At 37.6% G+C, this 24,776-nt stretch overlaps 1 protein-coding gene across 1 annotated transcript; it reads left to right on the top strand.

Annotated features, from left to right (window-relative positions):
• The first annotated feature begins 7,446 nt into the window (after positions 1-7,446).
• Positions 7,447-23,947, top strand: LOC124155243. The gene is made up of 8 exons (XM_046528961.1): positions 7,447-7,463; positions 8,495-8,621; positions 9,718-9,833; positions 9,920-10,087; positions 11,716-12,035; positions 19,667-19,875; positions 21,490-21,761; positions 23,611-23,947. The coding sequence occupies exons 1-8, from the start codon at positions 7,447-7,449 to the stop codon at positions 23,861-23,863; spliced, it is 1,482 nt and encodes a 493-aa protein (XP_046384917.1). The 3' UTR covers positions 23,864-23,947.
• The last annotated feature ends 829 nt before the right edge of the window (positions 23,948-24,776 follow it).

Below are 24,776 nucleotides of genomic sequence, written 5' to 3'. Positions count from 1 at the left end.
TGCTCAGGTTATGCTAATAAGAGAAGGCTATGGAACTAATAAAGAATTTCTCTCCATCGCTACGGTAACACTTTTAATTCCGGAGTAAAATTCTATCACAAGAGCCAGTACTTGCGAGTTAGCGCAATGTACTCACTAGAACTCGTGCATTGGATAGAACAAGCATTTATATCCTAGATTCCAGCCCCACGTTTTCTGCTCCTTCAGTAATTGTCTCGTTTGATAATTAAACCTGAATTACGGCCACGCTAACTGAGCCAATGGATTTGCATTAGATTTCTGGTAGTGACTCCCACGGGGTATTACGGGGAAAATTACACGAGTACAAAGGGATAAAATCGATAGAGGGAAAGAAACTTGTAACATAGTATTGGTAGTGAAACTCAAGGACTTCCTTCATGATATTTTTCACCAGTAAGACCTCATAATCTCTTCAGTTGAAACGGACATTCTTATAGGTAGGTATTGAATCTCTCAACAAAGTCGTGAACTACATTTGCGTATAAGAAATATATTCTTTCTGTAAGAACTTGTGAACAATCTAAATTTCGAATTAAAATCCATAGGAGGAATAGTGAAAATGCCTGCTTTTCATTTTCCAAATTATAAATGTGCATAAAACTGTGTATAAGAGAATATATAAAAAATATACAATCCATCTAAAAACATATATTTAATTTCAGTAAATTTCCATCGATCATTATTACTCATGATTATTACCATGAGCATTACCAGAGACTGGGCTAGAAATGGAAAATCCTTCAGCTCACGTTTCTATTCCGTAAAAATTAAAACCTGACTTTATGAACTGCTATAAATTATGATACAGTAGTTATTCGTAATAGTTGCAAGAAGTTGAGTGAAATTAGCAAAATGCAGTACTATATATTTTGAGTTCACAACTGTTTGTTTTTTTTTGCATAGCGGTTTAAAATCCAAATTGAGTGATATATGTGAAATAAAAGTTCTTTCATTCAAAACTACTCCCTAATAATAAAACTGATGGCTGTAATTATATAGCATTGGTAATCACTTAGCCCTAAGCAACCGTTTTAACTACCTATACTTCGGACCCTGAACTCGATTCATACGCCAATAATCATAATATTCACTCACACATCACATTATTAAGCAAAAATGCTAGGCCGCTCTAATAAACTCATAAACAATGTTTCCTTTGCCATTTCATTTTATTATTCCAAATGATGTCTTTCTTGAATGATCGACTGTATGAAATATTTTCAGGAGAATCAACGGCATTGATGCATAAATTTTAAAACCCTAATATATACTTCGAGGTTACCAAGACGATATATAGCATACTGGACGGGAAACGTGACAGAAAAAGATGCGCTGCAGAATATATCGTTTTGAAGCAAAGTTCATGAGCCATTTATATTTTCATGAGTTGAGATAGTCGGTCCGATTGAAGCTAATCCTAAAACTCAATCAACAATGAGTAGTTTCGAACTCAATTAGGGTATTTCTAATAAAATGAGATTGATTTTTTTGGATATCGCCTCTTTCTTCAATAAAAAATATCTCATTTTTCAATGCTAAACGGCATAGTTCGCAGAGGTGTGGTTATATGGGAGGTATTAAAAAATAGTTTTCCCCTGACATGTGTAATGATTACATGTCAAGAGTAATTTTATTGCTACTGCATTTTTCGTGGCTGTAAAAAGAATTCTCAAAAGGTACACAATTGAGTGATTTTAAAACGATTTTGAAACTGTTGATACACTTACTATCCAAGTTAAAACTTATTTATACACAAATGAGTGATTTTAAAACAATTTTGTAACTGTATTACACTTAATATTCAATTTAAAAATTATTTCTTCATTTGAGGCGCAATAAATGAGAAATCACAAGAGTAAAACAGTTTGAAACTTCTAGTCCCATTCTTTTCCAAATCATGAACATCGATAAATTATTACATTACTCTAGCTCGTCTGAACAGCATTTTTACTATTTTAACAAAACTTCTTCTAATATATACTTAAGAAATATAAAACTAAAACAATATAAATATCTCTTATGATTTCATAATATATATTTGAATGAAAACGCTCGGTCTCTCAGAATTTTTAGCCTCTGTACCAACCTAGCTTCAGTGATATCGTGAATAAAACAGAATCGGTAGAGGAAACTGGGTCATCTCGTGCTTTGATTTCGACCCTTGTGTAAGAAACGCTCCGTGGGAGGATCGAGTCACGCAACTTGGAAGATAATGGAGGGGTACAGTCAAAACAAGCTTCCTATGGCCCTATTTCATTATCACCCAGATGGGACGAGGAATGAAGGCGATGTCTCTGAATAATCCATCGAAAAATCTCGGAATCCCACGGACCATAAACGGATGACGGGAATTTCACGTCATGAGGTGCATTTCTGATATGCAAATGATACACCACCTTTCGGGAAAGCATTCAATTAGGAACCTAATTCTTAAAAAAAAAAGGCCAGCTTCCCTTTGCAGAACTCATTAAAGGGAAAATTGGGACACGAGACCCTTGAGCGAGTGACTCAAAACTCGATAAGTGGCAATCAATCAGGTTGGGTGAGCTGAAAGCGTCCCTCCAACCACTAAGACATTGTGAAGGTCAGGCAAAGCGATGCGCCTGAACTATCCACAGCACCGCGAATATTACATAAGATGATTCAAGTCCGCCGATAGAATTTTTGTCGCATCGCGGGCATTAAAATCAGATTCCAAAATCACCACTCGTTGCAGTACCAGTAATCGATTTCCAATTTTCACAAGGATGTAATTAACTGAGTCAACAAATCATATAAACCACTCATTTAACGCATGCGAGGCGATTGTCAAGCAAGAAATACCACTTCCATTGCGGTTAATGGCGAAAGCCACACCGAACTAGATACCGCTGCCTACTTAAATTAGTGGCAACAGATATAACGCGTGTTAAACGACATGTTCTTGTTCCTCCTTCCATAATGTCCCCGTTGACGGTACAGTTAGGGCCGGTTTTATAATGTCTGGTTAAAATATTGCAGAGCATAAAAACTGGAGTTAACTCATCCTTGCGTTGGAGATCATGAGTTTAATTTAACGTTATTTTGAACTATTATACTTACTGTAACTTACTAACATTTTCCAGCTAAGGTTTTGGCTGAACCATGGTCCGGTTAAGGCTAACCAGACATTATAAAACCGGCCCTTAGAGGCAAAATCACTACCTCTCGACCAGAAACGTACTGTATTAAACTCGCTACCACTTTAAAATCTACAGGGCATAGTAATTTAACTTTTTCAACATTTGCAATGCCTCAAATACTAAAAAAAATATATCGGAGAAATTACTGATGTGAGATAAAAATTCCAAATTTTAGGCAGAAGATTTTATATTTTTGCAAGGGTCTACTTTAAATATCTTAATAATTTAAGGTCATGGGAGGTGCGTTTAGAAAATAACGAGATTTTAGTTTATTGGGAAAAATGTTTATTCATTTTTATATATATGTTTTCGCCTTCAAAATAGTCCCATTAGATATTATGCTCTTGAGCCAGTGCTTCTTCGAATCCTCGAAACACTTCTCTAACTCGATTTTTAGGACAGCGTTCAACTCTGTTAGCGATTTCTTTCAATGACATCTATGCGTATAAAACGACAGCCCATTAAGGCTTTCTTTATTTTTGGATGCAGGAAAATTAACACAGAGCCAATCCTGGCGAATATGGAGGCTGAGGCATCGTTACAGTATTGTTTATAGCAAAAACATTCACGAACAAGCCATGAAGTGTGAGCAGAAAAGCCGAGCCGAGCTCATAAAAACACGTCTAACCTTATAGCAGCTGCTACGGACAAACTAAACGGTGAACACAGCTGAAAACTTTAGAATTCTTCCCGCGAGGAATTTAAAAATTTGCTTCCTCTTTTTTTTCCGAATGCACCTCGCATCTCAATTTTTGCGAGATTAATGCATTACTCAGACTGGTCGAGTGGGAGTAATACGTCATCATAAATGTCCCTCCATGGGCACACCTTTGGCTAAACACAAGACCAAGAGCGTACACTCAACGATCAACCTATGTTTGATTTAATATTCCTTTGAAGTACAGATAAAGTTTATTTTAGCATGGAATAATGTCCATAGTTTATTTTCCTTCGAAATAAACCGACTTCATTCGCATGATATGTTTGTGAGATGGAATATCAAACAGTGGGTATGTCAATAATATTTTTCTACTCATCGGTAACTCAAAATATTATAAAATGCACCATGACTATTCTCCCGTACTTGATACACGATTTTGGTGAATAGATGTTCACAAATGAGCCGGTCTGAACCAAAAACATTACGTAACATACATAAATGCATATGGTTACATTAGTATTAATGAAGGCCTTTTCATGATAAAACCAAGATACGGGATACAAAAGTCACAACAAGGAAATAGTGACGCATGAAAATTACGTAGAAAAACAGTTTTAGCAGTTACAGCCATTAAAATATTTTCGAAATGATTTAAAACAAAAAATCACCAAGGAGAGTGATGAAAACAAACAATATCCCGGAAACCTAAAGAGTTATACATTTCTGTAATGGTTTGTATGAAGTTGCGAGTAAAGTACTGCACAAAAAATTTCAGGAGGATGAATTTTCCTGGAAAATAATATTCAAACCCATAAAATTACAATATTAAAGCCCCATTCGCATTCTGTTGCTTAGCAGTTGGATAGCCGTCAGTGGTGGATCCAGGATAGGGACAAGGGGGGGCTAGGTGAGGGAACTGGGGGGTAACCGCCTACTAAGTGGCGGAAAGATTTGAACCTGGGGTGAGGGGGACAAACCGGATGTCTGGGGAATTCCTCCACATTCAAAAGGGGAAAGTTATGGAGATTTTGGACATTTGGGATTTTCTTGACTTAAATGCGGTGGATTTAGGTACATTCTTTAATAAAAATGGCGTTACTATGTGCTTGTAGTAGGTCGTTTTGTTCGTACCAAAGCCTGTAAAATGGGCACTAAGTTTAAAACTAATTTGTATTTTGATTCGTCATCGTGGTTAAATTTACCAGAAAATATAATTGAATACTTTTGTACAAAGAGGTAACCTCCAAAAATGTCGATTTTATCTAGTGCATATTTCGACCCTATCGTGGGGGGCCTTAGTCCCCCCCATAGATCTGTTACCGATTTCCGTAATACTGTCACCAACGAGGGATATCTATTGATCACCCCTTACGTGAGAATCGCCAGATGGACTCCCAAAAATCACGACAACCCCAAATTCACTTGAGGCTTCCAAATATCAGGGTCAAGCTTATTTATGACATCCACATCTAGACTGAGCGGTGAAATGAGAGGACACTCAGCGTTAGAACTTCAAGCTATCAGGAGGTTTTATCATGCTTGGAGCAGACTCTAAGACTCTACTCCAAGGATGATACTAAAAACATTGATATTCATCCTATTCTTTACAAGTTTCTTTGAAGGTGGACTCAATGGTGACGTGAGAACTCTAGATTTTCTTCAACATTACTTACGGAATGCCAGGCCATTTACCCAAGTTACTGCGGTGGTTTGCAAGGAAAACTGTGAGTGGAAACACTGGTATAAACTGGTCCTCTAACAAAATGTTTGCATTTCATTACAATTTATTTTTTTACAATTTTTGCAATTTAGACCCAGATAAATTTGTATGATCAGTGATCATATGTAGGTACCCTGACAAAAAAGGTCTATCCCTCTATAGATATCCGTGGATAGTAGTGATGACTAAGATGTAATGGTATTCTGCTTATCGAAACTCTAACATGTACATGTTAAAACAATGAAAACACGCTCAGACCGTTTTCCTCATCCAGCTGGCTTCTTAATTTGTGAATAAAGCTAATTATAATCACATCAATGCATAAAATAGCTATATAGCTGATTTATGTGATTACTCGTAAAGTAACTGGTTAAGTCATGTCCTTGAAAGATTAATTTCATGGTAAAAAAAACTAATGGGACTTCCCTGGAATTAGAGAGTTCCCAATTGCCGTTCGGGATTGTTGTTACAAGCAAACTGTTGCTAAATTCAAATTTTTGATCCCCACATTACATAAAAATCAAAGAAAACTAAAAATAAATGATAATAGTCAGTTTTTTAAAAATTTTTTCCCCGAATAGCGTTGTCTAAACTTGATTTTTTATCAAGTTGCATCTCAAGAGCGTTTTACGCATGGTAATTTAAGGCATATTCTGACGAAAATATTTTGAGAAGTAACAAGCAAACGGAGGTGATAAACGATCAATAGGCATACGTGAGAAGAGGGATATCACAATTGTATTAGTGAATGACGAATAAAGTGCTCCTTCTCTGATTTGTGCGCCGACACTGGATTGTGCGAGAGGCTGACAAACGGGAAGTACATGCATTAAAACCTTGAGAGTAAAACGGTCTTATGTAATTTCCTTAGCTTCAATGCTTCTACATGAAAAGTAATCGATAAATTCAATTTTTAACTAAATGCACGGCTTGAAATAAAATATAGCCAATATTTAGCAAAGTTTGCTCTACTTTTCAGTCGGGAGTGCTGTAGCCCGCCTATTGCGCAAGGAAGGCTTCCTAAATTCTGTACTGGAGCCGATGGTTGCGGCGAATAACGTAAATAATATCACCGCACAGGAAAAAATACTTTTCATTGTGAAACTGAACTGTCCAGGATCACTTCGCTTCCTACAAAAGGTGAGTGGTCAAAGGAATACATGCCCTAGAGGTCCGAAGGCGACTATATATTTTTAAGATGCATAGCGCCTCTAAATGTGTCCATAATTTACAACAATTATTAATTGTTGATGCGTAGTTTTCCGCGGCGTTGTCTAGATGATGTCTCCATGTTCCTGGGTTTCACCGCGTGGATTTTTCTTTGTGACGACAGTTTCGCCGGTATTCCAACCGGCGTCTTCAGGTCGATGTCAGGAAGAGGGTCGTCAGGAAGAGGGTCATACGAGAGAAAAAGAAGGTGGACCAATCAGCATCCAGCATGAAAAATTGGCGCCAAAAATGAACTATATAGTCACTAAAAATTGAATCCCGACATCGACCTGAAGACGCCGGTTGGAATACCGGCGAAACTGTCGTCACAAAGAAAATCCACGCGGTGAAACCCAGGAACATGGAGGCAATTATTAATTCTTTTAAAAAGGATTGCCTTTTTGTATGATTTTTATATTTAAATGTAAAAATATCAAGAAAATGACATTTCTTACATTTCTCAGTCGAGCCTCTGTACGGTACCTTTCGTTTGTCGTAATAACCGGTCACAAATGCATCTAACAGTACATTGAACACAATTATGATTCTATCAGGCAGGTGAAAAAGGATTGTATCGGACGCCGCAAAAACATTGGTTACTATTAATGGAAGAGCGACTGTCGGCAACTGAAAACCAACTAATTAGAAGATTGAAAATATTCATAAACGGAAGCATGACCATTGCTGAAAGGTGAGAAAATTAGAGCTTAACTTTCTGAAGAAAGTTCATTGAAGATACCTACTATGACTTTCCCTTACAATGACTGGTGCAGTTCGAGCTTTCGGAGCAATGACTTCGAGGTCACTTCCGTGGCCTTCAGGAAAAAGGAATTCGTAAATATTAATTTTTAGTCTCTAGAAGACTATTCCCCATTGTATAAAGCCGTTCTTCGCATCATTTTTGCCTTATTTGGAATTCAAATCCATTAGTACTGAAACAATACAAACAGAGAGACCCAAGTTATGACTATGAAATTAAATCTTAAGCATTTAATTATTTATTAATTTTACTTTATCCCATCAAGCTATACTAGTGCAATACAACCTTTAGATTGTCATAAAGAAAACCAAAATGTAATGTTCCTTGAAAAAATTCCAATTCGTGATTTGGAATTCACTTGATTAAATGATTAAAATCTAATTTTAGTCACATAAAATGCACGATTAAGAGCAGTATATAAACCAGTAATTACGAACTATTTAAATTATGAATATAAAACCATGATTTAGTAAACATTTATATGTCATTGTGTACAATTTCATACTGAATTCATCTAAAATCTTCTGAAATGTATATATATTTCACACATGTGTGTGTATATAGCTTCAGAAGAGATGCATAATTTATACTTTGTATTTTTTTCCCTTGCGTATAACCTTGTATGAATACCTAAGCATGTTTTCATTGTCATGTAATTGGAATTTTGTCTATGTTAACATACGTATACTCCTTTATGAATATCTACGAATGTTTCTATTGGCATGTTATGCGCAGGTATGAAATTCATATAATTGGTATATTGTCCATTTGCAGCACCAAAACTAAAAAAGGTTAAATTGTAATCCTGTTCCATAGGACACTAGTCCTTGGACAATAAAATTCTATTCTATTCTAAATGTCAGCATATTCACACAGCACTGATTTTTCAGGACAGATACAAATACGTCAAAAGAGATTTCTACTGCGTACACCTTGTATGAAATATTTAAACTTGGATACAGATCTCCTCTAAAATGGACGCCCATTGGATTTTGGTCAACCAGTAAACCCGTGGTCAGTCACAGAATCTACCCGATCAATTTGCACAGGAGGCGCTTGGACGGGTTGGAAATCCCAATTTCAATTGTGGTGAGTTATCACACTTGTACTTAAACTAGGAATGTTTTTCAAACTGAATACATTTCGAATAGTTACCTTTTTATTTTGTATAATTCAATGAATAAAAATTTATCACGTTACATTTAATTGACTTCTTGTATTGGAAAGAAAGGAGTAAAACTTTGTAGGGTTCACTATTATATTAATATGGGCACGACCCTGGTTTCGTAACCTAGTTACATCTTCAAGTAGTGATCTTACATGCTATTATATTTATACAAACATATTGAATACGATAGTAAGGACATCTATTGGAAGGGAGTGGACTGGTTGAGTGGGAGGGGGTGGGGGTTAAGCAGGCAATGGAGGGGGAGGAGGAGTAGCCATGGTTTGGGGCGAGGGTTTATCCCTTGGAGTATACATATAGTCCTTTAATAACTCTATGGTTTTCCTGTGATAGGTAACTGACCAGCGAGGGGAGGGCGGGGTTAAGGTGGGTGAGGAGACGAGGGCAGAGGAAGGAAGCGGTGTTGGAGAAGAAAGAGAGGGTTAGCGGGGATAGATTGAGTTATCCAAATCACAATAGTCTATGGTAGTTCATGAGTCCGGCAGTGGATGGTGCGGGCATGGGTTAATGATTTCCCCGAAGGACATGTGTCACTGAGGGAATTTTAGTAGAAGCACTGCGTGGTATTCTTTCTTGGAAGTTCTGCCCCATTGGAGGAGATATTAAATTTACCGGATAATTTGGACCATAAATATGACGACACCTCGACAAAGATGAACTACTATCTACTACAGTTCTACATCTTCAACTTCATGAACGCAGTAAGGTATAACTATAAGATGCATGTAAGATCAGTCACCTGAAGATGTAACTGTACGTTACGAAACCCGAGTCGTGCCCATATTAATATAATAGTGAACCTGACAAAGTTTTACTCCTTTATTTCCAATATAGAGAGGTTTCACTAAGTCAAGCCCGAAGTTCAGAGTAACGACTTCTTGTAGTATGGATGATGTGACCGATTTGACCGGTTCATTTAACAAAATTCAACGGAAAAACGCATCATAATTTACATTAAAGTGACTTATAGTGGTATGGATGATGTGTTCGACTTTTCAGGTTACCCATCCGGAGACATTAAATTTATTGGATAGTTTGGACCATAAATATGACGACACCTCGACAAAGATGAACTACCATCTATTACAGCACATCTTAAACTTCATGAACGCAAGGTTAGACAAGGTATTTTCAGTAGGCAATAGAGGAACCTGATCTAGAAATTAACAGTGTATTTTTTCCAATATCTTGGCCGTTTCAGCGCCAGGTTTGTGCCAGTGGACAGCTGGGGATATGAGGAGAACGGGACTTATAACGGAATGGTGGGTCAAATACTTCGCGGCAAAGTGGAGATCGGTGGGACTCCTCTTCTCATCAACAGGGACCGAATAGAGATCCTGGAATACTTGGGCATCACGAGTCATTCTAAGTATAAAGACTTCATGTTTCGAGGGTTTTTTTTAAGGGATGGCAATCGAAACTAAACGAAAGTCGAAATCAGTAAATTTTCAATAGTTTCGTTCCCAAAAGCGAAATGTAGAAACAAAACGAAATGGATTGAATCCCTGGGAGCTAAACTCAGGGTCGCGACGAAATCGGAGTTAAAACTATTTCGGGCCACAACTAAACTAAAACTCTGAGAATAAACGAAACGCAGATAATGTTTCGCACCGGAGGGACCACGTGCTACACCTTCGAACATTTCAGTTTCGAGCCACACACCGAGTACGAAGTATGGTTGAATGAAGTTGAGGCTCCGCCTATCGGCATTAGATGTATGGGACACTCATATTTTTTCCGCAAAAAGGAGAACGGTTAACGCAAACTGGCCATTCGATTTTTAAGCTCGTTGTTTTAACCTCTCTACACGTATGTTAAACGTAATGGGTCGAAAATATTCCCTCTTTTCCCCTCCACTCAACATCTGGGATCGAAACTTAACTATGAGCAACGGAGTTTCTATTAAATTAGTTTCGTTCCCGGGGGTAAAGTTTCGTCCCGGGTCGAAACTAAACTTCTTGGTGATTTTAATTTCGTGCGAGAACAAAACTAAACCCAGGCCTTGTATTTTCGTTTCCCTCTGGGTCGGTGTGAAACATTATCGTAACGTTTCAAATGCCATCCCTGTTTTTTTGTGATAAAGCATCAATTAAGTACTTGGGGGTACAAAGACTACCCGTTCTGGAATATCCTCAAGTTCTGTGTGTCTCCGTCAAAAATTGCAGATTTGGTTTCCAAAACGGCATTATTCCACTTGGCATTTGGACAGTCTTTATGCAAGCAAGACAGCTCTTGATTATGACGATTAATCGTAGAAAACGGTTAACAGAATAATTTAAAGTGGATATTACGGCTGTTTGTATCTTATTACAATGAATTCCCACAGAGTGAACTCGTCGACAATCGATCTGATTTATGCATTCACTTGCGGCTAATAGAACTAATGCTTGAATATTTGTTTCGGAAATGGATATTACAGATGATAAAATATCTATTCATGAGGAGTGTAGTGACGGTCTGGTAGCTTTCAGTATGTACGTACAGAAAAAGTTTTTCGTCTTTTGAGAAATATTCGTGGACTAGCCAGCGGCCTAACTTAATATTAATAACACGTTAAAGGCGAAAATGTCTCTATGGAGAAGAATGTTTGCACTCAAACAATTCCATATAGGCATTTTCGCACTTTATGTGTTATGAAATATTCCTCCGTGGAATTTTTGCACAAAGTTCTGCGTCTCAAAACTACGCTTAGTGGATTTTGCAGTTTTGGAATCCATATAACCAATCATTTAAAACATAAGGATTTACGATCTAGATTTACAATACTTTTCGGGGAATTTACTTCAAAAAAATATTTCCACATATTTCCAAATCTTCTCCATTCCCCATCCACCAGAAAATACTGTAATTTAAAGGCCAATTGAGAGAGGGAACCGGAAATAAAAACTTTTTGGTGTATTCTCGCCCTGTAAATTTAACTTTTACTCCCGCTATTGACAAATTGGCTAACGCAAAGGTATATTACTTTATTTTATTTCTTCTTCTCCCTGTGGAAAGATTCCGCTTCATATTCAGGCAGCCAAGATTGTCTTCGGTCGGGAACATTTTCCTTCTACCCTTCGGTGCAAACGTCTGGGTCAGCAGCTTCGCCATGCTCATGTTGACCTCGCTGTTTCTTTACTCAACCATCAAGACAGAAAAAATATACTACGAAAACAACATCGACGTAGCTCTAGAACTTGTGAAGTTCGGTGATCAAGACCAAGCTAATGACAGCAAGATGAAGAGTTGGGCTCTGAAAATGGCGAAAGTGAAGTTCATACAGGACTCATGGAGCGACATCACGTTACTTACGCTAGGCGCTCTTTGCCAACAAGGTAAGTCATTATTAGACAATTTCCATCAATTTCAAGAATATACTCAGGCTATGATCACTCACTGCTCATATATAAAATGAGTAGCTGTTTTTGGCGATTATTTTATAACCTTCCACTTTCGCTAATAGCTTTGGTATTTGTGATGCTCATAGAAATTTTCATGGGAAAAATTACCCTCGGTCGGCAATGGAACCCACGTCGATCATTTTGAGTACATAAACATGGCATAATATGCGCTAGTATGAGACGATCAACTGGTTGTGGCTTCTTAGAAGTCCATTCTCCTTTCATTATCATCTCGGATGGACAGGTAGGGAAAACTATATAATACCATGAACCTCGGTATAATAACCACAGGAATTAAGTAATTAAGGTTGCAGTCTGCGCAATTTCCTGAAAAACCAAAGGCACCTGGTTTTATCCACGAGCCGTGGGTGACTTCCGGGGAGTACGGGGGGGGGGGGGGAGGCAGCAGAGCCCCCAACCGAGTGAAAGCGAGTGCATTTTTATGAAATGGAAGAAGATAAGGACATTCAGTATGAGCGCTATTACAAAAATATAAAGAATGACAAATACCCAACGCACTACCAAGTAGCGTTCAGCATTCGTCCCCATATTCCAATCACGAATAGTAGACGGTCTTGCGTGAAAGCTCGATCTCAACCGAATGCACGAATCTCCGCAAGCTTCTTGCATTCAATGTAATACGTGTGTTCTGTAGAATAAAATAATGGTGTAATGACATAAATCCATATTGTAATAACGTAGAATATATTTTATGATTAAATCAGCAATAAAAAGCTGAATTGTACCACCTTATTCGCTGATTACTGATATCCTCGGATTTCTTGGGTGAGCCAAAAGAATAAAACACGTCATTTGGTGAGTTGAACTTCGATCATATTCGCAGCATATATATTCACCCTTTACAAATTTTAAAAGCCGTTTTACACGGGGCACATAATTGCAAAATCTGGAATATGAACGAAGGCGCAGTCAAAATTGCGTCGTGTAAAGCGGTGAATCGCTAGAACACATGCGAGAATGCGTGGACGTGAGATGGTAAAGTAGCCCCAGTTCTAATTTCGTTCAAGCATTCGCGCAATTCCACGCCATTTCAGAAATTAATGCAGTTCTAACCTGCGCCATTCGCGCCCCGTTTAAAACAGCCGTAAGAAACACTCTCAGGCACATCACAACAACTGCGTCATTTTGAATGTACCCTCCTCCTCCATGCGTGCCACACGAGGTCTTTAGAAGATGCCCTCCCCTTCTTAAGTCACTCACGAAGTTCATTTAAGACGCCTTCGGCCGTATTAATAGATTTCCAAAAAAGCACGCTATCAGGGTGACTAACTTAGTCGGCTACTAAGACCTTTAAGTCGCCTACTAAGGATATGGTATTCATGGATTCTATTAAGTGAGCAGATAAGAGCTACTAACTTAGTATGCTACTAGCCAGCTAGGAAGCCGATACACAGTAGCGATTTGTGTTCAACCCGTAGGGCTACTCTTGGCAACACTGCATCCGACTACTCTGTGGCGCGTAAAATTCGGAAAACTATCAAAAAATTGAAATTTATGGAGCAATATTCAACGAAATTTTTACTTGGTAATGGATAAATCGATGTAAATCCATCGAGGATATATTTATTGATTATTGTACACACAAAAATGATGTTTTACCATTGAGAAAGGAGAGATTAATGCGTACTACCATAGCCACCTAGAATACAAGGCCTGTTCACTGCTTTGTGACGTCACTCAGAGAAGTGCCAGGGAAGTTGCTACGGTACTCGGACGGGAAGTCGTCCTTCGCTGGGCATTCAGCTGTCTCCAGCCAATAGAACGCCAACTTTTACCTAAATTATAACTCATGAACTTGCCTTTGCCGTGAATAGTGTAATAATTACATAGCCGTCCAGTTAATTGGCGTATTTGAATCACATAAAATAAATTACAAGAGTGAATCTTTAGCGATGGGAACTGAAACCAACTACTATCGGCGCAAAAAAGGTAGAACGTTGAACTTAAGCATTTTTATGAAATTCTGCCGAGGCTCCATAGTGTTGTGTCATATACACTATGTTATACTATGAGTCTCACTTGTCAGAGTTACTGAGCAAGGCATATCTTCTCAGGATATTTTGTTTCTCTCTACTAACACTCCGAATTCATTTACCCATTTGGCGCTACACAAATTAGAAAAGAATTTGTTAGTTGTCTTCTCTTTAGGACAGACATATGTTTATGCTTTCCCATCTACAGTATGTTTTGCGGAAGACGCACGCGATAGCATCAGTTCCTAACTTCACCTCGCACGAGTGGTTCCGTACTTTCCAGGGGGGGTTGAATTCAAATTAGCGAGTGTTTTCCGTGTGGGTTTAATAAAGCCAGGTTTCATTTTCATTGGTTTTACTTTTATCCGTCTTCGGACCAAGGCCCTTCCGAAGAAACGAGTGAGTACTTTAAAAGATTGTCTGAAAATAATTTAATATGAAGAAAAGCATCTGGGAATGATGAGCGTGAATATTGGAGAACGTCTCGGGCTGTTAGCAAGCACATGACGGTAGGGGTGGCGTTAAAGCGAGCTACCTGGTGAAAACAATAAGTGGGATGAAGCCGAGGCTCAGGTGGGCGTGCCGCTGACGATTAACGCTACATTGTTCACGCTTTACACATTGCCTAGATTACATGAAAAATATATTATTAGACAGGAAAATTACAAAGAATTGCCAATTTTAAGCCTATGTGATCCATCTCACAACCAATCACGGCGCCAGCGAAAGCGTTTGTTTTAGGCATTAAATGAACATTACTCTCGTGAATACGTGTATTGGAAATGGCGTTTCATGGATAAGAATTTATACATCAGAGAGACATCAATAATAGCAGGGTGAATATCGAGTGGAGAGCAAACATTTTTAGCGAGGTTGCGTGTTCCTCTAGGATATTTAAAAGAGAATCAACAATATGATCTAAGTGCCTCGATGAAATACTAGTATTGCTGTAATTGGCTGAAATCTTGTTATGAATCCTTTAACGAATATCACAATTACTCGCCAAATTCCTAGGTTTCCTGGGACAAAGGCAACCTAGCCAAACATTCCCGCATCGATCGTTTTCACGTATTCATCGTTTTTTTCGTCCATTCCCCTGAAAAACGATAGTTCGAGGTTCCACTGTATTTTATTTATCTAAATCACCATTGTGCTCAATATTCACATCTTATCAATAAAAAAATCAGGGTAAATAAAAGAGGAAAAATATAAAACAAGAAAACATACAGTTGTCCTCAAGATTTCAAACAAGCAGAGCATTTACATTTATGTACATCATTCACAGTAGGAGGTAATTTTGATTGATGACTAAAAATATTTTATCGTGACACCACTTGAACACAATAACATTGTCGAATGTTTCACCATAGTAAACATTTTTTAAAAAGAGAGAGATTAAAGAGAAACCGATCTCAAGCAAATATAGGATATTAAAAGAATATATAAGGAAATTCAAGCATTATTTTTATAAAATTGTCACAACTAATTGGACAAAATAAACTTGCATTGGCTCTCGGAATTTTAAAGGAATTTTTGAGTAATCATTAATTTATATTACATTCACTAACAAAAAGGGTAAAATAGTGTTTTATCGAAATACAATTCCTCTAATTCTTTCGCTGGAAAAGTTAATGGCGATGCACTTGAAATCAAAGCAAAGAATTCCTTTAAAACAATTCCCAAGTTGATGATTGAAAAATACAAATACATTTCAAAGTATTTCCCGCATGACTTTCAATGGTTTTGGGAATCGTAAGAGCTATTTAGCACAAAATATTAAACTAACTGACCCGGCGAACTTCGTTCCGCCTAACAATCAATGAACTTACAGTTCAGTTACACCATTTATAAACCAAGAGCGGCTGAGCTATTTTAATCATATTTGATTTATTACAATAAACGAAGAATACAATTTCAACAAAACCACCTAAATGAGTATCAAAACTGCTTGTCAAAAAGACATTTTCTTTATTGAATCTACATAGGGTGAATCTGAGCACGTTTACGCTGATTATTTTCAATGAATTTCTAACGTTTTAATTGAAGAAATTTTGGGAATTGTGGTTTTATAAAGCAGTTAATGAAATAAAAATTACACGCATTTAGTTGTTAGCTATTTGTGTTATTAACCGTAAAAAATGTTTTTAGGCCTAAGTATGTTGCGTAAACTTGGCCCGTTCACGGACCGACGCTTTACTTATGCACAAAATCGTGTAAGAAAAGCCCCTAGGAAGCAGCATTCGTATCAAATGACTATGTGCACCAATTATTGTATCTCAGTTTGGAAAAAATGCACTGCGTAAACGTTTTGCATGCGTAAACGGACCACGGTGTGGCCTACACATTCGGGTTTAATGTCTTGCGTCAAGCACCTTCTGATAAACAACAGTTTTTGTTTTATTATCAGGCGTAAGATAAAACGGATAAAGCTAAAGAAATATAGCGAAGAAAAGCTGTGACGCAGCGAGGAGGGTTTTTGGGGATAAAACCTCCCCAAGAGCTGTAAAAAATTTTGTTACCAATATTAGGGGGACGGATGAGTGACAAAGGAAACATATTTAACTATTCACACGGCCGTAAAACGCACCATTTTGAACCATTTATCCTAAAAAATGCCTGAGGGAGGGCCCTCACACTTCTCTCTTACCTTGGCGGGTTTTCTGTACCCTACAGACCCCCAGTATTAGCTGTGCCTAAAACCCCCTATCCTTAATTCCTAACTGCGCCCTTGAGGCGAAGGAAGAAATACAGCGGATGGTTTACCGACTCGTAAACATACTACATATAATTGACCATGAGAAAATCATGGGTTTTCATTAACACATGAGTACAAACATCATAAAAACTGAAAGACTGGCCTTGCGATTTGTAAATCGTTATCACGAATGCAACACGAATTGGAAATTGAATACGCTTAAGCTCAAAAGGGCATATAACTTAGGATTATGGAATCTTCGGAATGACAACTTCCTCATCTTTAAGTTTTCCTTTGAGCAAAGTCGCGTGAATCATATTCATTTTCAATTTTTCTAATCACCAAACGCGTTCCACTGGATAGTTTTTGTTGGTTTAGGTTTCAAAAGATCATGAACAAAGAACCGTGCCTTGGTAAGCCAGGTACATCCTAGGGCTTTAAATATTTATGAGCTCACCTTCCTATGAGACTAATTTGCAAAAATTACGAGGAAGTGATATGAAACTGCTCGATTCCTAGTCAGGAACACGGACATTACCGATTGTCAACAATTGCTCGGATATTTGTTTACAAACACTTACGAAGTTCAGCTATTAAAATGGTAGAAACAAAACAAATAATTTAATTTGTACTTTTGACCGACTTATCAATTGTTGCTGTGAATTGAATGAATGATGAATTGATGAAATTCTTTTGCGAACTTTTCCTATTTTTAATGTTCTATATGTTATCCGGGACTGAGACGAGACCAAAGAACCTAATAGCATTAAAATCGGAGCAGCCGTTTTCGTGTTATAAGTGTTTTAACTAACACGATTTTTGACTTTCTATTGCATATATATAGATACTGAATGTAACGTTATAACTAGAAGTGGTGTAATTAAAACTTAGATTTAAAAAATCATTTTGTATTGTCCACTCGGAAATGAGATTTGCTCAGAAATAAGCCTAGTAATTATATTAATTACGGCAATTGAAGGTAAATATAGCAATACCGTCACAAAAATGATACCCATTAGGAATAACTTGTTAATGAGTCCATCCGTAGCTTTTCAGTGGAAAATATCATTCATAAATACGTTAGGAGAAAACTAGGAATAAATAATACACACATTATTTTTGGTAGGTGTGAAATCCTTTCTTCTTATTGCATGCAGCCACTTTCTGTGTAGCTCAGGGTCTTTCGGAAAGCTGAACACTTGCACTTTTGGTCCACTCCGATAATTGCCCTTGCATCCAGGCACGACGCAAGTATTAGGCATTTTATCGTAGAATATTGGTTTATAAGATGAATAAAATAATCCACAAACCAATATCGTCACTATAATTATGCAAAAACTCCACCAACACAACCAAACACACACGTTTTCTGCCTGTGAGCGTCTCAACCAACCAAACAAACTCGCAATGGCGTGGTAGCAACGATAGCACTTCCGTACGTGACGTCATCACAATTTGAGAGGCTAGTGAACAGGCCTTGTATTCTAGGTGGCTATGGTACTACCGAAGCATTTGTATGTTTGAGATGCAGTTATTCTTGTACATACGGCCGTGTATTCATTGATGATACATCTTACATATTTTTTGCACTTCAAATATTTATTTTCATCGGTGCAGGCACAATGAAAGTTCACTGCACGCCGTAGTTTCCATGCAGCTATACAAAACTTGCAATTCCTGTCAACAATTACACTGCGTGTTTCCTTCCTTACTTAAAGAATGGATTTTCGTTAGGCCCCTTGCACACACACCGATTTTGGACGGCCGTCCACATTCCAATAGTGAACAATGGGAAGGCGTGAGAGCTTGCACACACACCGATCACACGCTGGCACCGGCAAAATGCCGGTTAGCTGCCGGCCATTGTCACTGTGGATCACCGTCGCCGGCTCAAAAACATAGCAACTTATCGTTTGACCGGTAAAAATCCGGCGTGTGTGCAAGCATCGCTTCGCTGGTAAAATATCAGCCGATATTTTACCTGCCCTCCAAAATCGGTATGTGTGCAAGGGGCCTTAGTAAACTTCCAGTCGCTTTTTAGTCGCTCCAATCTGTTCCTTTGGTTTTCTCCCCTTTCTTGCCCCTTTTGACGAATAGGCAACCTATGCATACGCTGGTGAAACTCTCGGTGGGCGGCGCACCAGGCGCCATTAAAAATTATACACATTCGAAAATCCTAGATCGACCAGAATTCTGATGTGGAAATTACCTTCTTTGTGACCAAAGAAATAGTTGTACTGCCTATAAAGGTAAATAGCCACCATATAGAGCGAAAATAATCAATATTAAAGTAAATGAAAATGGTCGTCAAGCAATGTAACATCAGATCTTACTTCAATGTAACATCACTCTGGGCGATATTGGTCACATAGAACAATGTCCCACGAAGCTCTAAAATAGAACAATAAATCAGAGAAATGTTCGAAGGAAATATAAAATTGTTAGGTTCCGAGATGATGAGGACCTGCAATAGTAGTTGCCCCTACCTTTTTGGATTTTTTTCCCACAACTGTGACTCTTCATCAATAGCCATGGTAAAAGTAATAAAAAAAAAAAAATGGTTGGGGTTTTATTTGGAGGCAAGGTGCCTTTTTGGGAGGTTCGCCTTTTTTGCTTACGAATTATCCGCCCAAATATTCCTAGGAATAGAGTTCATGCTCAATTAAGCCTTGCCATAATCATTTCATAACTCGTACCATCTAGATTCAAGCAAACTCAACCCAAAGATTGATTTGATTTGTGTCGCACTACTCCACGATATTATTTTTAAATACTTCGCCCAAACTGCCAATTGTGGAAAAAAGAAATTCTTCTTTGGACAGAGGAATACCTCTTTGATTGGTAAACAAAATGTGAGCATTTTATTTGCCTTACAGGCTTCCCAGCTGAGGCACGCGGAGCGGCCGGGCGAATTGTGACCATTTTCCTATTTCTAACAATAATTGTTCTCTACACCTCATATGCTGCAAGCATAGTGGTTCTTTTACAAATGCCAGGGGCAACCATTAGGACCCTACAAGACCTATATGAGAGTCCAATTAAACTGGGACTGGATGAGGTGATTGCTAGTCGACACATCTTTCAAGTGAGTATTTTGGTTTTCCTTCTCCCACTGTGATTAATCCAGAAGGTTGGTTCAAATAAATTTGTGTAAAACTCGCCTCAGAATAAGAAGTTGCACCAAAAATAGAATTTTTTTATAAAGTTTCCTTAGGAGAGTATGAGATTGTTTGTGCAAATGATATATTGCATGCAAATGCTATAATTGCGAATTATATGCTGAAACGCCGGCCTCAGTGGCGGCGGGGCAAAGTCCACGCCTGCCAAGCAAGAGGTCTCGAGTTCTAGTCTAGCATGAGTAGGTCTCCCCTATCCAGGGAATGGTTATTTGTGCACGTTTAATTGTTAAATTTGCCCCATATAAAAGGTCTACATGTACGGTTTTCGTTGATGTGGGAATAAAAAATAAAATACACATCGGAAGGCGTATAGTTTCGCACATAACTGAATAATAGGGACCCCGTTCCTTACCTTGGGCCGCCTCACACTTCCAGGATTTTGGTTTGGGGAGTCCCAAGGCTCAATTTAAACTCGAAAAATTACCGAAAATAATATGAAAAAGCGTGTTTCAGAATAAGAAAGTGCATTATGGAGAATTAAAATTCCTGAACTTCGTAAGTCTCAGACTTTAGAGGATACAATCTTCTTCTTTTGAGATTCATTTCCGCGTTCAGTTTTTTTTTTAAGAACGCAAAATTTTCACTATCCCTCGTTGTACTTACGTCCACTTATCTGTACTTTCGTTTGATTCTAGATTATCCGCGCGAGTAAAATATACTCTTATGTGGATAAAAACAAACGCAAAATGGATCATAAAAGAGGTGTACTCATTTTTGTTTCGGAATTTCCGCAGCGATTAGATGCACAAATATAATATATTATCGGATTTACTGCTGCAGTCTTTTGTCGGTCAGCAGTGTCCTTACAGCCTTACTAGCACGAGGAACGAAACTTTGAGGAATCCCACCTAGCAGCAAACCCGAAAATGGATTACACTTGTAAAAGGTTTATTCATACTTCATCGGGTTTACACTCATTAATTTGCTTGAAAAAACGAGTGATCAACCAAACTCATAAATCATGAAATAAATGCTTTTTAGATGAGTTTCAGAAAATTAAAAGAACTAATTAAATATACATTTTGCATGAAATCAGGAGCATAACCTCCAAGAATTGATTTGCAAGAATATTCATTATTTTTAAATCGATGCATTTTACTAATCCATCTAATTAAAATTATCTCATAATATAATGTTCTGGACGTGCCAAATCCCATCGTTGATTAATACAATAAAAAAAACAGATCGCAATTTCTTTCTAAATAACTTATGGAAATAATAATGGATGCCAAATAAAAATACGCATTAATTCTATTCATTTTTCAAATACATACATTATCCTGATATGATATATTAATACATAACTTGAAGCTATAAAGCCAGAGAGAGCCTGGAACACTCAAGAAATTAGAATAATGCTCTTTACATCTCAGTGAATCAATACAAATGAATCAATTCAAAGTATTTGGTTCACGAAGTGCAAAAGTGAAATTTTCCAATTTTATTCGTTGGCCACCCCAAAATGATTTACTATGCTGTTTACTAATCATATTGCCTAATAATTATATTTAAATATTCAGGAAATGAAGGAGCCTCTCAAAATGAAGATTTACAACAAAATTGCTCCTCCCAACCGTCCTCCTGCTTTCTTCTCCATGGAGGAGGGCATTTCCAAGATTAGGGGCGGTCTCTTTGCATTCCACGTGGAACTTGGTTCTGGCTATGAGGTCATCAGAGAAACATTCACTGAAGACGAAATGTGCAGCTTGCAGGAAGTTAATATAATGCCTAAAACCAATGTATGGCTGATCATGAGAAAGAACTCACCATACAAAAAGATCTTCATATATGCGTAAGTACTCATTCTTGTGAATACTTCCAATTTATTTCAATCTTTTGCATGGCAAAAAGTACGTACGTAGTAAAGTTTTTTATTTGAAAAAATGGTGCCCAGATGGTAATATATGAGCGCTAAACTCTTGTTTTCTCCCGTTTTACTTGTCAGTTCATTGATTTAATTTCAACGCTATCTAAAGCCTAATTATTATTACCGGGCAATTGAGAACATATTTTTCTATGAATATTATGCATGCATTTTACGCGGAAATACAATCAATTTATGATAAGTGAGCCACAAAAGTAAATTTTAACCTGCGACGACCCACCGCTCGGACCTACAGAAAATCATTTCACATTCTCACTTTCATAGTTCAAGCAATGCTTTTGAAAGCAGATGCTGCTACAGTAGCATAAATTCAATGTGAAGAAGTGGTGAGGGAAATTCGGGAGAATAAAAACAAAGGATATGGTCCGCCCCGTCAAGTGGGCATTGGATGGAAGTGATTCGACTCAAACGGAGGCAATTATACTTTCTACTGCGTACGGACGCCATAATGCAGAGCTACGACCTTACTCATATACTTCAGCCCGTCGCGGTCGCACCTATGTTCAAACTGATTGCCTATATATAAGTGATAGTAGTGAGCGTGACTTGGTGGAAATCCTTTATCGTTGGAGTTGAAGGAATTAAAACTTGGCTCTTTGCACGTGGTATTTTATTTTTCCTGACCATGGTTTCATTATGGAGTAACATCATTAAGTAAAGAGCACACGAAAATTGAAGAGTCAATTTCACTTTTAAAAAAAACATCACAATTTTCCTGTGTTCCGTTACTCAATACGAAGCCATGGTCGGAGAGAATAAAAAATCATGTAGAAAAAGAAAATTTTTAATTACTTCAACTCCTGTGATTACCTAAAAACGAGCAGAGACGCTGCCGCGGTACAGTGGAACGCAAAAGTAAATATGCACCTCCGACGAGCCTCCATTCGGAGGTACAGCAAACCACTTCAAATTCATTATATTCAGTTGGCAATGCTTATGGAAGCAGACGTGGCCAGAGGAGCATGAGGTGGATTGCGAAGGAAAAGAGGTCGGGGGGATTTTTGGATTAGAAATACGGGGTTAAGTGGGGATTGCAATAAAACGAAGAGACTGATACTGTCTGCTGCTCACGGACGTTAATATGCATAGCGGCGACCTTACTCATGTCCATAGGTCCGTCGCAATAGCATCGATTTTTGCAGAAATTACCTACCGGTGAGCGATGATGCAATATGTGCAGAAAAGAAGTCTTACTGAATGATTCCGGCTGTTCTTTCCGCGATAGAGATATGAGTAATTGCTTCAAGTTTTACTTCCACCCACTTCATTCCGTAATTTTCCAACATTGGAAGGCTAAAGATTTTTTCAATATCCTTTCATATTTTACTATGCAAGGAACAGCTTCCCAACACTTTTCAATTCTTCATCCCTTGAAACATTTTCTTTGTGTTCTCAGCTCCAAGTGGTTCTAATATTTACAACAATATCGAGGAAATTTTTAAAATTCATCTATCGTCAAATGTAATGAATACATAATTTAAGATAACTACACCCATTGATTAGTTGAGATACATTATAAAAATGAGATACTACCGGAAATTCATATCAATGTTGTATTCAAATAGTTTTGACTGTAATACCAATCTCGCTGAATTGGAGGATGTTTAAACAGTAAATTATGGCCAAAATGGTGATTACGAATTCATTGAAGCGCCAATATCACGAAAATTAGTCTTAGGTGATTATACTCAATCTCTTTACACATAACTTTAATTTATTTTTGGAGAAATGCTGACCATATTATTAACTCTTACAGGTTAACCAAGGTAATTGAGTTTGGACTTTCTAACCGGGAGGAAAATCGTTGGGTATCCAAGAAACCTGAGTGCAACAAAAGGCACTTAAACTTTGAAGGTGTTGGACTGATTGATATTCGCCATGCCCTCCTGATGTTTGGAGTTGGTTTCAGCTTGTCGTGGATTTTTCTTTGTAGTGAAATCATGCTCAACAGGAGACAGAAAAGAAAGAGAGCCAAAAAGAAAGCGTCTCGAAGGGGTCGTAATTCGTAAAATGCCAATTGGTTAGATGTAGTTACCACGTGAGCCCAGACCTCACTTGGAAAATAAGCACAGAGTGAAATATTTAAGAAATGTAATAACTGACAGTTGAATAAACTGCAATCAGCTTCAGAATATTGTTTTCAAATCTAATTTACCTGAACCTACACCGATGGCAGTAGAGGTATTATTCTCAACTTTTACTCCGCCAAATATGACCTGAAACCGACGGGAAATATCAAATACAGCTTGTTTACAGTGGTGACATAAAGATCTTTTATTTCCAATCTCCTTCCTTGATTTCCTCCGAAAAATTTTCGTGCCTTCGGCCGAGGCATAATTTCTTGATCAATTCTTGACTTAGGAAATTATTTCATGAGAGATTGACAAATGCATGAAAGCTTGTGTGAATGTCTAAATATATCAATGAGAAATAAAATTTTCTCCAATTCAATTCAGAATATTGTCCAATTTGGGGATCACTCGTTTATTAAAGGAACTGCTTTTAAAGGAACACCAAAAGCAGAAAATAACTGTAAATTATATGATCAGAATCGGCCAGTGCTATCCAGGGATGGATAATGCCCATGAAAAACTTTTATACCCGCCCATGTCAATTGCTTTCAGGTTCCATCATGCAACGATCAAAGAAAAAGAATCAATTCAAACTGAATATTATTTAAAATTTTCCTTAAGATCACCACTTTTACCTTTAGCGTCTCTGCATACTTGTATTATTTCCTTTCCGTAACTGAACTCGGGCAGTTTTAGTTTTCAATGATGTAGTACGAATGGAAGGATGGATGGAAAATGGAATTTCGCAAATAACTGTCCTTTGTTTGCACGAGAAATAAAATATGAAATTCGAATAAAAAGTTAATATGAAATAGAACTGAAAAATTAGAGTAAAAAATACAAGATACCA

The sequence above is a fragment of the Ischnura elegans genome, chromosome 3 (genome assembly GCF_921293095.1).
Source record: "Ischnura elegans chromosome 3, ioIscEleg1.1, whole genome shotgun sequence".
Lineage (NCBI taxonomy): Eukaryota > Metazoa > Arthropoda > Insecta > Odonata > Coenagrionidae > Ischnura > Ischnura elegans.
This window is presented reverse-complemented; position numbering and strand designations above follow the sequence as displayed.